The sequence below is a fragment of the Vanessa tameamea genome, chromosome 12 (assembly GCF_037043105.1).
Source record: "Vanessa tameamea isolate UH-Manoa-2023 chromosome 12, ilVanTame1 primary haplotype, whole genome shotgun sequence".
Taxonomy (NCBI): domain Eukaryota; kingdom Metazoa; phylum Arthropoda; class Insecta; order Lepidoptera; family Nymphalidae; genus Vanessa; species Vanessa tameamea.
In genome coordinates this window covers 8,210,307-8,225,254 of record NC_087320.1, presented here as the reverse complement: position 1 = coordinate 8,225,254, position 14,948 = coordinate 8,210,307, and the positions used below count along the sequence as shown (strand labels likewise).

The window sequence follows — 14,948 nt, the reverse complement described above, 5'->3', positions numbered from 1 at the left end:
ATAAATAGAACATGGAGAGGTATTCTGTAAGAAGAAATTCGAAACTCACCGCAGACTACGAGCGTGAAATGTCAGATTGTGATATGGAACATTATACAGAATAATTATGAAATGTATAGGATAATTCAAAATGGCGCAGCATCGACCAATATTTCACGAGTTGTGAATCCTAATAGAATCACGCCGCTAATAACTATCAGAACTTTATTTATATATTATTTTTATATATTTTTGAGTGATGTCTTTTAAATGAGTTATCTATAGTAATGTCACATTGACAGTTCAACCTTTTAACTGATGGCACGGAAAATCGATTTGTGAAAGCAACTTTATCTGTCGTTATATTAAATACCTTCCACTAAACCAAATATCTTTAATAATTGTTCAATTAAGTTTTAAAATTAAGATTTTATATCATCATTAATAAAGCCCCGCTAATTTTTTTTATTATGTCTAGGGAATTTCATTATCAGGGAATTTTCCTGAAAATTCGCTAAAAATATTCCTAAGTGTCAAGTCGAAGTGGTCGTTAACAGTCATCATCGTTCATAATCAAATACCTGAACACAATGTATGCGTACTATGATTCTATATATTTTATAAAAGTTGCAGAATTTATTATATGCGTCAATTATGGATTCTCAATTAGATATGGTATCACATATCTGTGCAACGGTTATCAAAATATGTCAATTGACTAGATGTCGATATAAATCCTATTTATTCCACGAGTATATTTCGACACAACAACATTAACGTTTTTTAACACTGTTTGTAGGAATAAAAAACAAAATAATAATAAAATTAATTTATTCGAAAATCTATTAAACAATCTTATACAGTACTTTAATCAGCTTTTCACATTGAAACAAAATATATATAAAATTTACAAAATATATATTATAAGAGGTAACATAAAGACCGAAAATAAATACAGCACAGATAAAAAATATCAAAAAAACGTTTGGCACAAATCACTTCATTCTGATTATAATTATTTTTTTTTTAATAAAATGAGCATTTCTTAATTATGCTAAATAATAAAATAAATGTTACTATTTCAAGTCGTTTTATCTACGAATTAATAATTGTAACTGGCACAAATTTCATACACGTTCTAGAGTTAATTTAAAATGCCGGAAATTTATTCACAAGTAATTCACATATTAAGTAATTAATATTGATTCAAATCGTTTGATATATTATCCAAATTTTAAATCATGAGAATTAAAAAAAAAAAACCTAACGCACTCATGAAGCAAATTTAAATTCATTTCAAACATAGTTCCATACTCAACTTTAACTATTTCTTAAATAATTAAGTATGAAACGTTATCTCGGCAAGTGTGACGCGCCATTATAATAAGGGTTGTCGCAAATTATACGTGCATGGCACAATGCGTCATTTTTTAATCTACAATTAATTATATATAAAAATATAAAACACATCTGTACAAAATACATCGTACCTGTATCTACAGATCAGGTACCTAAAAAATATACACGTAATGCCTCTATTATTTACAACATTCTATATTATGCACAATTTGTTCAATAAAAAGACTAGCCTGCGCTAAGTAAAACATTACAAATTTATAAATTTATCTAAAAATCCGTTATTCACATTAATAGCTAACATTTGAAACATTCAGTCGCACGTTGATATGAAAAACTTTCGTTGAACACAATATATGAATTGTCTTTAGATTATATATAGTTTTAAACTTCACTTTATTATTAATATATCACTTTTCACTAATTCTGTCTCAGTATAAACTATAGCTCCGTGGTTGTTTCCACGTGAGACTGGTCGTAAGTGTATCCGTTGAAATTTCTTTTCCCGAATGTTACGTTGTCATTATCTGTGGATCTGAAAATCAATGTTAAGTTCGAAATAAAAAAATATGTCGTGGTACACGAAGTTGCTTTCGCTTTATATAATGTATTACGTAATGGACATAATAAAATAAATGAACATCGTTTGATACTATATAAATGCCATAAGATTGTTATTAAAAATCTCATTTGAATTAAAACAGTAACAAAAAAATAGTTTAATACTGTTTAATTAAACCTAAATATAATAGAAAGAGACACAACAAAAGACAAAGAAAGTTGAAAGAACTTCGTTCCAATAAATATATATTTAATTGTTAAAACATTATCATGAAACTTTATATATAGAAACGTTAAATTTGTTTGACCTTGAAATGTTACTCTTATCACGCCCAAAAAGTTTATTTTCAAAAAGTCTTTGTATATTTTAAAATACATTAAAACCACACGCACCTCTGTAAACCAGGGATTTCATCATACGCCATAATTGGTTGCGTAGACTTTTTCTTATGATTGTTTCCATTAATCTTCCTACCCAGAGTCGCCGCCAGCAGCCCTCCGCCTATATTATTATTATTGGCTCTCGGTAACGTTCCCAGCGCGTTGTTCAATGCGTGGTTGTTTGGTGTTCTGCGGTTGAGAGTCTGGGTGTTCCGCGCTATGGTTGAGTTGTTTATGTTGTCAAGGTTATGGTTGTGGTTGTGGACTTTGTTCAATGTACCGCCGTTTTCGTTGATGCTTGAAGCTCGAGCGGTTGTTGCTGTTTCTGATAGGGTTGGGCTACGTTCACCTAAAATAAAACAAGAATCTATATGCCGATTCAAGTTTCAAAATTATATTCACGATGTCGAAAATATCATATTTATTCAAATTAATTTATAATTTTTTTCGTGATCTATACAAAGATAGTACAGACGACATCAAAGTAATTTAAAAATTACAAAAAAATTTAAACTTTTATTTGTTTATCAATAATGAGTATTTTCAATGAACGCAAATTGAGGGCAATGGGCATTTTATTTCCGAATTTTTCCGTAAAAATCGGTGTCTTAATCACAAAAAAATGCAATATTTTTATTAACTTACCATTATCTTTGGATAAATATTGCACGCTATGAATATTGAACGCGTGGTTATTTGGACTAAAGTCTAATTGCAGATCTGCGTCATCCACAGCCATATTCAAAACCTGTAACAAAAATATAATATATTTTTATGTTTTTCGTAAATATATTCATACTTATTTTCATTTTCGTAGTAAATAAATTATGTAAATAATTATATAATAAGTAAATAAATAAAGTAAATTCATACAAAGTTCGCCTATGAAGTTGAACTTCCAAAAAATTTCTTAGTGAGCGTCTATGTCAAGAAAGTAGTAACTATGCTAGATATTTATGAATTATCTAACTTTGTTGGACAGGTTTTTTTTTTTAATATATACGCTGAATAAAGAAGTCTAAGAACTGTTTGTTATGAGCATTACATGTCTATGGGCAACTATACTTTATTTATTTTTTATAACAGCAATACTATTCAATTGACAAGTGGACTTCAACGGAAAATACAGCCTAACCAACGTTTACAATTTAAAGTTATTCAAAAACATATATATGTAGCTGCGTTTACTTCTTAGAATGGAAATTATAAACATTAAATAAAACATACAAATACAAACAATGTGTCTCAGTACTACAAAGACAGGGGAAATGAAAGATTAAACCCCGAACGCATAGGCAATTGTTCGAGAGATATCCACGTAGGCCCGCACGGGCCCCGGAAATTATATAGGCAATTATTCAAATATTAATATGACCTATATTATCCAAAAAATACATAACGATAGGGCGATTCAATCAACTACTAAAATCAAATAGTTTTTCGTTTCCCTTTACATTCCAAAAACAAAATGAAGTAATAAAATATTTAAAATAAATTTTACTTTAATGTACACACACAGTTACACAGAGATAGAGCTCTCTTCAAAGAACTGCATAGAATTCACTTGAGTTAATAATTGACTCATACCTGAGTTTCATATCTCGGTGCGGGATCATCTTCACTGGACTCGTATCCTGAGGGTGGTCTCGGTGGTGCCATACTCATACTAAGAGTCCCGTATTGTTGCAACGCTTGCTCCTTGTGTTTTTTATATCTGAAATTAAGTAAAAATTAGCTTCAAGTAGTCCTATATGTATCTGCGTGTGCGCTTGTAGAAGCGTTCGCGCGTGTGCGTGTCGGGGGGTGCGTCACCTGTTCCACGAGGCGCAGATGTAGACGGTGGCGGCGGTGGCGGCCACGAGCACGAGCGCGGCGAGCGCCAGCAGCGCGGCGGGCAGCGCCGTGCTGAGCGGCGCGGCGGCCAGCTGCGGGCGGCGCGGCGGCGCGGCGGGCGACAGCGGCGCGCGCACCGGCACGCCGCGCGACACGGCTCTGCGGGCCGAGCGTTGTAGTTAAAGCATTCACTTGACTTTCTGAGTCTAATCTAATTTGATGATGTATTACGTATACATTATCAAATAACCAGTTTTCGCTCGCGTCTTCGTCCACGTTTTGATATTCATAGGTTTGTAAGTATAAAAACACATTTCCTTCTTTAGGGTTCAAGCTTGCTTCATGCGGTTAAGTGTTTCAGCCATAAAAGCATAACGACAGACGGACAGAAAGAGTTAATTTCGCATTTATAATATTAGTGTATATAAAAATATTACAAATTACCGCACACCAACTGCATTCAGTTGCAGGTACATTAATCGGATTTATACTTTACGTAATATGTAAATTCTTATAGTAAAGACTGACAATATTTAGATTTTTCTTTCTTGTGTACTTGACGAGATGTGAAGTGAAAACGAAGCGTGTTTTAACATGCTCTCTCAAAAAAAAAAAGAGGTCTTTCCGAGTCACATTTATGAGCCATTCATATACTTTTTTACTTAAAAGCGTGCACTTTAAGTCTAATAAGATTAACACAAAAATATACTCACTGTTTTACTGGTTGCGATTCCCTCGTTAATATATCGCCCGTATTCGGATCAAGCAAATACAGCCACACGTTAGTACCCTTCGAATCACTTTCGAGAGTTCCGTTCTCCCCCAAATATAGCCTAGGGGTTAGTTTTTCTAGTCCGGCGACTAGACCGCTCTTTTCTTCTATCGAAGATAATAAGCTACGCGCTTGTAACGTAGACATTGCGTCCACATTCAAATCTGACACTTCATATATTAACTGGTTTTCTTTTTGGAGCAGGTTTATCTAAAATAAAGAAAAAATGTATATAGTCTTATCAGATATAGACGATTATGTTATTGAAAGTTTATTAATAAAATATTTCGAATGTCTTCAATCGTAAAATGGAACTATAAATAACAAACAATGTCAATTAAAAACATAAAATGATAAAGTACTACATATATGTTCGAACCTACATATACGTCGCAAAAAAAAATTATAACTTTATTTCAATTAAACATAATATATATTTTTTTTAATTCACGAAGTTTTACTTTATGTAAATTATTAAAAGTAAATATTATTATAACCGCTTCGTAACAGAATTTTATAAATACTGAATTGATTTGGGCACCGATCAAACCTGGACTAAATTTATTTTTAACTAATTACACTTTTAAAAAGGTCATTAACAAATTAAATTACTGCGAATTATAAATATTAGTCTTCCTTACTGCAATGTTAATTATATAATAGGTAAATAAATGACCATTACTCATCTAAATATTAATAACTAGAAACATGAGCATTGTATTGAGCGACAACTCAAAGCATGTATTGTTCAATGCTGAACAAACCCACGATACAGGATCGCCTAGTGTGGGCCACCAATTGATAAATTAAAAAATAATTTGAAGTTGTTATGTGTTAAATAAATATTATTCGTTTCCATTTTTCGGTTCACATACGAGTACCACAAGAGCGATGTGGGTTTCAGAAAGCATTCATACTGATCCATCGCTTCCGTGGCTCCCTCTGACTACTATTTCTAAAATTATAATCGTATGAAACTTACCACAACAGAAGCTCGAGCGGTTTTATAATCATCTGCCTTTGGATTGTCTCTCGCCATGATATTAAATTTGAACGGCAGTACGTCTTTGGGAACGTTTTCAAAAGCTTTGACGTTGGTGATAACACCAGTGTCTGGGTCGAGATTGAAATGTTCCTCAGCGGCTTTGGTCCAAGAGTTTTTACGGTATTCAATCTTTCCATATACACCGCTATCTTTATCTTTCGCCTTAAAAATATAAATAATTTGCTCGTTTTATAAATTTTATTACATATGATATTTATTTTTGGTTATTTCGATTGATATAAAACAATTTCAAACAAAGTTGGGTAAATTTTTTATAACATATCTAATCAAGATTTTGTTTTACTTTAAGGAAGATAATTTATACATGCCTATGTCTATATTTAAACTCTGTTTTTATTCTTTTATAAAGCAGTCTGCCACATGGTAGGTCATGTGACCAAGTGGTCACCGCTTCACACCATACACATTGGCTCCATGAGAAATATTAACTTAGAACAAAGATATTATGTCAATTGTGCCTGTAGTTACACTGGCTCACTCACCCTTCAGATCGTAACACAAAAATACTAAGTAAATATTTCTAAGACCTGCCCAGGTCAGGCCATCACATTATTTATTTATTTTTTATAAAAGAAATTTATTAATCGATTTATAAAAAAATTACCTTGACTTGCAACACATTTGTTCCTAATGGCATATCTTTAGTAGCGATGGCAAAATATTTTCCCTTCGCAGCCACGATGGTGGATTGTTCGGGGAAAATAAATACTGGAGGGTTGTCATTAACATCTGTGACGTGGACGTTAATTATCGCTTTACTACCCTCAGGGTTTATAAGACCTTGTATAGACTCTAGCTGGACTTCTAGAGAGTATTCGGTAAGCGTTTCATAGTCGAGCGAACTGTTAAGGTAGATAGCGCAGTCTCTTTCTTTTGTCAGTTTCACGTAAAATACACCTTAAATAAAATAAATATATTAGATAATTATATACATATGTAAACACGAAGACACACGAACGAATGTAATTAAAAATTTAGTTTTGTAAACAACTCGCATTTTAGTGATTGGTCATCAGGTATTAGGGGAAAAAAGTAACCTATTTCTTTCCTTAAAGTTTAAGCCTGCTTCATATCAAACCTCATCAAATTCGGTTCAGTAGTTAGGCCGTGAAAGAGCAACAGACAGAGTTACTTTCGCTTTTATAATATTAGTATAGATGTTAATTTAAAATCAACGAGAACAACGTTGGAATAAATCGTCTTATAATAGATTTATTTTAGCAAATTTAAAATGTAAATTTCAAATTTAAAATTACTCGAGTTTCATATACGAATAAAAGTATAAAATCTCACAAGTATAAAAAAATAATAATTTTTACCTTTTTGTGAAGAGTCAGTTAGCAAACATTTGAGGGGCGTATCTTTGGAATGCTTGTTTTTATTCCATATCGGAAGAGTTCTCACGAGCGTGCCGTTCGGAGAGTTCTCCGCCACGTGCTCCGTGTACACCGTGTCCGCAAACCCTAGACGCACCTGCGGAGAGATACGTTGAACACTGATTTACGAATGTACATATTACATTGAAGCTTTGGATAGGTAGATATTAATCTTAGGTCAAAACTCAAAAAAAAAAATGTCTATAAAATATAAATAGTTTACGCAATTATATATTTTTAATTATTTAAATTCTACTAATACTTACATCAGGAGGTACCGTAGCTGAATGGCTGACATACACCGTTAGGCTGACAACCGAAGACATCACAGGGTCGCCTTGATCATACGCTTGAACGTCCACCTGGGAATAAAAATAATTATTATACGACAGCTATGATGTTGACAATACTAAATGATATTCAATAATAATAATAATAATCATCATAATCATAATTTCTCGTGTGTAAATTCGACGTGCATTCTGACAAGACTACTATAGTGCACAAGTCTATTAGCTCTGCGGACGTTTAAAAACAGAACTCAGGAGTAACCTTAAAAGCTAGTCAAGTAATGTAGGGCGCCCTGTGGTTAGATGGGGCGATGATATCGTAAGACAGCAAGCATATATTGGATGAGAAGAGCTGAAGTTCGAGCTCAGTCTGGGAGAGGCCTATTTCTAGCGGTGGATTGAAATTGCTGATGAAGATTATGCACTATGAAATATATAAATATCTAAATCCTTCAATCCATCCCAATAGAGAAATGCTAAGTCGACTAAGGATGAGTTTTTACGTGCACCCTTCAATCTGTCGCATCTCTCCCAAAAGAAGCAGAAGTAAGCAGACAGTGCGCTCACGGTGTACTCGCTGTCGGTCTCCTTGCGCAGGTCGTCGCGCACGCGCACGGCGCCCGAGTCGGGCTCGACGTGGAAGTACTTGGAGGCCTTCCCGCGGCCCGCCAGCGCGTACCGCACGCGGTTGTTGGGCGCCGACGCGTCCGCGTCCTGCGCCGCCAGCGTCTCCACCAGGCTGCCGATGGACGCCGAGTCCTCCACCGTCACCGGCCGCGGCACCGCCGTGAACACCGGCGCGTTGTCGTTCTTGTCCTGCGCAGCCCACGAACGTTAGCGTTAACGTTATAACTACGAGCTCACTGTTGATAAACTACTCCTATTCAATATTTACGAAGAATATTTTGAATTTGAATTACTTTCATAGGAAAGCGAACCGTTTGGACTCGCGGCCGGCCCCGGCTTCGAATGCAATTTATCAATAAATAAAACAATATTATATACAATATAAATATGATAAAAAAAATATGATTTTATTATTAGTTACAGCGACTACCCGCCATACAACCGAACATGTTTTTCTCTCTAAACTATTAATGTAGATATTCAGATACAACATACCAACGACACTACACTACATCACCCTCTTTGTACTATAATTATGTAAATTAAACTTCAACATCCATAAAATTACTTACATCGACCAAAACCTCCACTGTAGTAGTAGCACCATTTCCTTCTCTGCTGTTCTCTTCAGTACCGACAAGCAGCTCGTGCCTCGCACTGGTTTCTCTGTCCAACATTCTCAACGTCCTGATGAGACCAGACTTTCGATCTATTGAGAATAACTCGGTGTCCCCTTTGAGGATCGTGTACGTGATCTCTGGCATCGTATCTGGGTCGTCAGCCTAGTCAAAAATATTTACGTTCGTTTTTGAATACAACAATTAACCGATACACCAATTTATGAAACTATATCAATTTAATGTCTTCAATTATTGTCAGCAATGTGTGTTTTTCATTTATAAATCTAATTTTTAAACAAAAGTTTTTTCATTGGTTGTTATCGTACCTATCTTTTTGGGAATGACGTACCCCCCCCAAAAACCTTACCATTATTTAATAAATAAGATATTACTAAAAGAAACAATTCCACTTAGAAATAGAAATCTGAACACCATGTATAATGGTGTCAATAAATATATTTTACTCACATGAACTTTAACCACAGGATGGTTGGGCACGTTTTCCGGGACATGTACAGTGTACAACGCCTGGGTGAAAATAGGCGGCTCGTCCGGTTCATCCTGAACCTGCACCGTGACGGAGGCCGTACCTAAGCGTTTATCGATAGCGCCATCTGTAGCTGTCACTACGAAGGAGTAATCCTGGAAATGGTCATAAAAGACATTTTCCTGAATTATTTGTGTTCACTTTATCAAAGGTTAATGAGTAATAAACTTAAATTGAGATTATTCATGATATAAGTCGTACAGTACCTATATAAATACCTACGTAAATAAGCTAAATGAAAATTAGGTCGCATTTATAATCTTTAACTTTTTACAATAATTCTATCAAAATACTACACAATTAGTTAAATCATTTTATAAATTTTTATCTTACATTTTATTAGTAATATATATAATATTACCTTTGTTTCCTCGTAATCCAGTTCAGTTTTTGTGCTTATCATTCCCGTGGTATTGTCAATGATGAAGGGCAAATGAGATGGTATAGTGTAACTGACCATAGCATTAACGCCCTCGTCGATGTCCGTCGCATGAACATACCCAACAGTCTCGCCTGACACACCTGTAACAAAATTATTTATAAAAGTTTTATTGTCCTACTGTTACTCAGAAAGCTCTTCTCTCGAGGAGTTCCAGTGTAATTCTTTATATTTAAAAAACGACTTAAAGGTGTCGTGGGTCACCCGACTGAAACGAATTTCCTTTCACTATATAATATACTACCTGAACCTACGGCTTTACGCGAAATTTATAAAACACAAACTTCAACCCCGTTTTAACCCCTTAGGGGTGGAATTTCGTAAAATCCGTTTTTAGCGGATGTCTACGCTCTATTAGGAACCTACCTGCCAAATTTCAAGTTTATAGATGTTATAGTTTCTGAGATTTCTTGATAGATGAAATTGTTAATAAAAATTCCGTCTGAATTAAAAGAACAACAAAAAATAAGCGCAAATAATATAATACAAAAACCCTATATAAAATAAAGAGAATCAGAAGGGTAGGTCACCTGGGGAGCATAACATTTTATCCTTATGTGACGATTTCTTCCAGTTCACTCAAATCTAAGGCGCGAAAATAACTTCATTCCAAAAACTGCGGTCTTTCTCGAGTACATCATGTTTTTTTATTCAAAATTATTATAATACTATTGCGTTCCAATATTAATACAAATTAATGGTCGACAAATGAAGCCCTATGTAAATTTAAAATATTATGAAAATATCTTATAACATAAATATTTTTTATCCATCGAGTTGACTGTATGTTACTCGTTTCTATTTTTCTCCTGTTATAACTAAATTGTGTGTTTACCTTTATTATAAGTTAGTATATTGTCTATATATGTGTGTGTTTATTATTGTAGTATATTGTATTTTACTATTTATATTCTTGTTTTACTTTGTTTTATTTACACGATATAGTCTGATTCTTCAAAGGGTTGACTAGAAGAGCATTTGCATAACTCGAGCAAATAAATAACTAAGCTATATTTACCTTCTTTAACATGGAACAAATAGGAATCTTCATCAAACTTCGGGTTGTTATCGTTGATGTCAGTAACTTTTATATTAACGGTCGCGGTCGTAGACAACCTTCCAGGATCTTCAGCTCTCACCATCTGTTATATTTTAAAAACGTTTTAAAAAAAATACAAATTAACTTTTTTTTTAAACGTATACTAATGATATTAAATTTTTATTATTTTTGATATTTTAATGAATGAGAAATTTAAACGTTAATATCATTACTTCATCCATCCTTCATACATAAATATAAACTTTAATTTATTTGCCATACAAAACTTACCAACTGATATCTAGTCAGCACTTCTCTATCAAGTCTTCGTATAACTGTGATAATTCCAGTGTTGGAACCAATGCCGAATTGTCTCAAGTCGTTGCCCGACACTATCGAATACGATACTAATTCGTTTTCTGGATCTTTCGCCTGAAACGAAATGTATTGAATTAAGACATCTAGCAAATACGTATGTTGTCAAAGTTAATTTTTGAACTAAGATTATATTGTTATTATTTTTGCCATCGATGCCTATCAAGATTCATTATGCAATTGGGTTTAGTAACTTATGGCGCAGTACAAAAATTATTTAAAAAAACGTAATGACTAAAATCTTTTATCTCACTTAATGTGACCGTTCCTTGTGTTTAAATTTTGTTTTTCTTATAGTCAAAGTGTAATTTGATTCAAGTCTACTTTTTTTACGAGCCGAGATGGCCCAGTGGTTAGAACGCGTGCACCTTAACCGATGATTTCGGGTTCAAACCCAGGCAGGCACCACTGAATTTTCATGTGCTTAATTTGTGTTTATAATTCATCTCGTGCTCGGCGGTGAAGGAAAACATCGTGAGGAAACCTGCACGTGTCTAATTTCAACGAAATTCTGCCACATGTGTATTCCGCCAACCCGCATTGGAGCAGCGTGGGGAATGTGCTCCAAACCATTATCCTCAAAGGGAGAGGAGGCCTTTAGCCCAGCAGTGGGAAATTTACAGGCTGTTAATGCAATGCATGTAATGCTAATGCTACTTTTTTTTTACTAATGTTGGATAATTTCTTTGAATGTATATATCAAGCACGAATTATATAGTCGTGTAAAAGTTAACATTTTAATGCTAATTCGAATAAAAATAATCTGAGGATTATTAATAGTTACTATATCTTACCGTAACTGTTATAACTGTTGAGTTTATCGCAGCACCTTCTGAGACTGGTGCGTAATAATCCCTGGATGAAAACTGTGGAGGTCGGGTATTCGGTCCCGGTGCGACCAATAGTTCCACAATGCCTTGGGAACTGAGACCTTTGGCATCCGTTGCTCGTATTGTTACACTGTACTGTTCACCAGCTTGAAGGCGACCTGTACTGGCTGTTAGGAGAACAGTTTGTTATAAAATTCCCAAATCAAGGTACATAATAAATTAGTAGAACTATTTATTAAACATTAATAAAACCTTCTTGCTCTTTAAATGTGCTTAAAAATATTGATATGAGTCACAATATAATATCAACGGAATAGAAATGCCGAGAATCATAAAATTAAACCGTTTAAGAATTTATAAGCCATCGTACAATTGTAATTACCGTTAGATTATAATATATCTCGCGAGATAGTAAATTGCCGAAAGATTGTAATGTAATGTTATGTACTGTACCGTAATGTAATGTACTACTTACAATTGAATGCATTATCTTTCGTTTGACATCTATCGAAGTGACTTTCAGTTAACGATTACATACTGTCGGTACTGACCGGTACTGATCGGTGGCGACTGAGTACGACAAATTACTGTGATGTCATTTACTTTAACGAAATATCTAACGTTCAATAATAATATAATAAAATATATGATAACCATGTTTTTAATTTTTTTAAGGTTAGGGACGAACTAAAACAAATAAATAAATCATTATAAGCAGTTCATATAGCTTATTATCAAAATAAGTTTTGTATAACGTTTTTTTTTTATTATTTAAATATGTTACATTAGTATCTTTTCAACGACACACTTGTGAAAAAAAAACAAACCATGCATAAGTGAATTTTTAGTTTAAAGTTACAAAAAAGAAATGATTGTATATTACTTTTATTTTTAACGAAATTCTATACCTTTTGAGTCGAATTTTTGCTTTTTTAACCTTCGAAGTTCAAATAAAATTAGAGCTAATTTTTAAAATATTTTACCTCATTAATTAAAAAAAAAAAGTTTCCTTTTTATTGTCATTTATCAAATATGAGCTCTAATAATATGTTAATAAAGTGCAAAGTGCAACTCACAAATCACACCAGTTGTGGGATCAATCGTGAACTTGTTTCCTCCGTTGTTAGATACGTGATGGATATTGTATGAGATGCGGGCGTTCTCACCCTCATCGATGTCAGTTGCCTCCACCTATAACAATATTGAAATTGTAATTATTAAAAAAAAAACTTTTTATATGCCTATATACTTATATTATTTAATCTTAAATCGATGAATCTTGATATAAAATAAATTAAATAATTCATTAAGTTATGATCGGTGTAAAAGTTGTTGATTAGGTTTTTGTCTTTGAATGAACATTTTTAAATTTGTAAAATTACGATTCAGATTGTTAGGTACTTAATAAGTTGATTTAAATTTCGCTCAGAGAATTGTGTCCCGCAAGGATATGAAGCTTTTTTTATGATATAGGGAAAAATGGTCCCCCTGATGGTATCTATCACCGTGGTCATCTCCGTCCATATTAGCGCTGTAAGAAGTTTCAAACCTTCCTTACAAAGCGCCACCAACATTAATAGTTACATTGGCTCACTCACCCTTCAAAACGGAACTCAAATGAAACACTAAGGCGGTAATATCTGATGAGTGATACCTACCAAGACGGGGTTACACAATGCCCCACCACCAAGTAATGCTAGCATACATACCACCATTCGACACTGTCATTATTTGTATAATAGTTTAAGTTATTTGAATGTACAATGTAAATAATAATTATTAAGTAATATCATAAAATTGTTTAAAATATTCCGTACCTTATAAACAGCGGTAGGTTCCAAGCTAGCAGGTACAGTGTGAGGTTGTGTCTTGGGTATAATGGGCGCGTTATCGTTCTGGTCCAAAAGTTGAACTGCTAAGGAGTACGGCGCTGATGCCGCACCACCGTTCGCTTCACGAGCCACGACCTGAGAGTTAGAGAAATATAAATTACCAATATACATATATGCTATTATTTATTACAAGTGTGTGTTACAGTATTTAATGGAATTTTACAATTAAATTGTAAGTGTAGATGACACGCGAATCGTATCAGGTAATTGATACCAAAATATTTAAAGTTTTTTCGCAAAACGCAACAAATTTCCATAAGTATATACATACATATAATATAAAATTCGAATTTGTTATATATTATTTAAATAACTTTAAAAAGAAATATGTTCTCAATTTGCCTATTATATACTTTTGATGTTCGTATGACTTATTTATGAATTGACTTTGATAATTACCTTCGTACTGCGTTTAAAACAGCTCCACAATGGCAGTGTCATAATTATTTCGTATTGAACATTGTTGTTTTCATTTAAAGCGTTCATTTGTACTAATTTTTGAAGTATTTCATACACATATTTCATACGTAGGTACATCATTTTTAATTACAATTACATTAAGGTATACAAAATTTAACAGAAAACATTTAGAAAAAAACTCACTTGGAATCTAAATTTGCCAGGATTTGGAGGATCTCGGTCCAGTCGATCGTCGCTTACAACAAGATGGCCATCTTTATCGATATCGAAGAAACTAGTTGTTAATTCGAATGTATATTTCGGTATTAGATCTCCTGGACCCTGAAAAATAAGCAAGCGTTTTGAGTAAAACTATTTTAATAATATAAAACAACGAACTATAACCGCAAAAACAATGGTAATAATAATTTAAAAACAAATAAATTTAGAAATCCAGTAACATTAAAATTCTTGGATTTTCATTCAAAATATTTATTAATAGATGTCGCTAGCGGCTTCGCTTGCGTTCAAGAGGTCAGTCGTCTGGTGATAGATATAAAAGAGCA

General features: G+C 33.4%; 2 protein-coding genes across 2 annotated transcripts in view; both read right to left on the bottom strand.

Moving 5' to 3' along the window:
• LOC113393051 (suppressor of lurcher protein 1-like) overlaps nucleotides 1-14,948 on the bottom strand; it is a 308,266-nt gene that overhangs the window by 165,850 nt on the left and 127,468 nt on the right. The window lies entirely within an intron of this gene.
• LOC113393049 (cadherin-99C) overlaps nucleotides 1,726-14,948 on the bottom strand; it is a 76,902-nt gene continuing 63,679 nt past the window's right edge. Inside the window, exons 11-30 of the mRNA XM_026629744.2 lie at nucleotides 14,587-14,724; nucleotides 13,909-14,058; nucleotides 13,168-13,282; nucleotides 12,056-12,258; nucleotides 11,178-11,318; nucleotides 10,866-10,989; nucleotides 9,770-9,930; nucleotides 9,330-9,503; nucleotides 8,814-9,023; nucleotides 8,182-8,430; nucleotides 7,591-7,686; nucleotides 7,268-7,421; nucleotides 6,553-6,845; nucleotides 5,865-6,089; nucleotides 4,824-5,092; nucleotides 4,090-4,269; nucleotides 3,865-3,991; nucleotides 2,923-3,025; nucleotides 2,290-2,626; nucleotides 1,726-1,870 (exon numbers count right to left, since the gene is read on the bottom strand). Of these exons, the coding sequence (XP_026485529.2) occupies nucleotides 1,777-1,870; nucleotides 2,290-2,626; nucleotides 2,923-3,025; nucleotides 3,865-3,991; nucleotides 4,090-4,269; nucleotides 4,824-5,092; nucleotides 5,865-6,089; nucleotides 6,553-6,845; nucleotides 7,268-7,421; nucleotides 7,591-7,686; nucleotides 8,182-8,430; nucleotides 8,814-9,023; nucleotides 9,330-9,503; nucleotides 9,770-9,930; nucleotides 10,866-10,989; nucleotides 11,178-11,318; nucleotides 12,056-12,258; nucleotides 13,168-13,282; nucleotides 13,909-14,058; nucleotides 14,587-14,724 (3,543 nt within the window). The 3' untranslated portion in view covers nucleotides 1,726-1,776. The remainder of the gene's footprint in view (nucleotides 1,871-2,289; nucleotides 2,627-2,922; nucleotides 3,026-3,864; nucleotides 3,992-4,089; nucleotides 4,270-4,823; nucleotides 5,093-5,864; nucleotides 6,090-6,552; nucleotides 6,846-7,267; nucleotides 7,422-7,590; nucleotides 7,687-8,181; nucleotides 8,431-8,813; nucleotides 9,024-9,329; nucleotides 9,504-9,769; nucleotides 9,931-10,865; nucleotides 10,990-11,177; nucleotides 11,319-12,055; nucleotides 12,259-13,167; nucleotides 13,283-13,908; nucleotides 14,059-14,586; nucleotides 14,725-14,948) is intronic.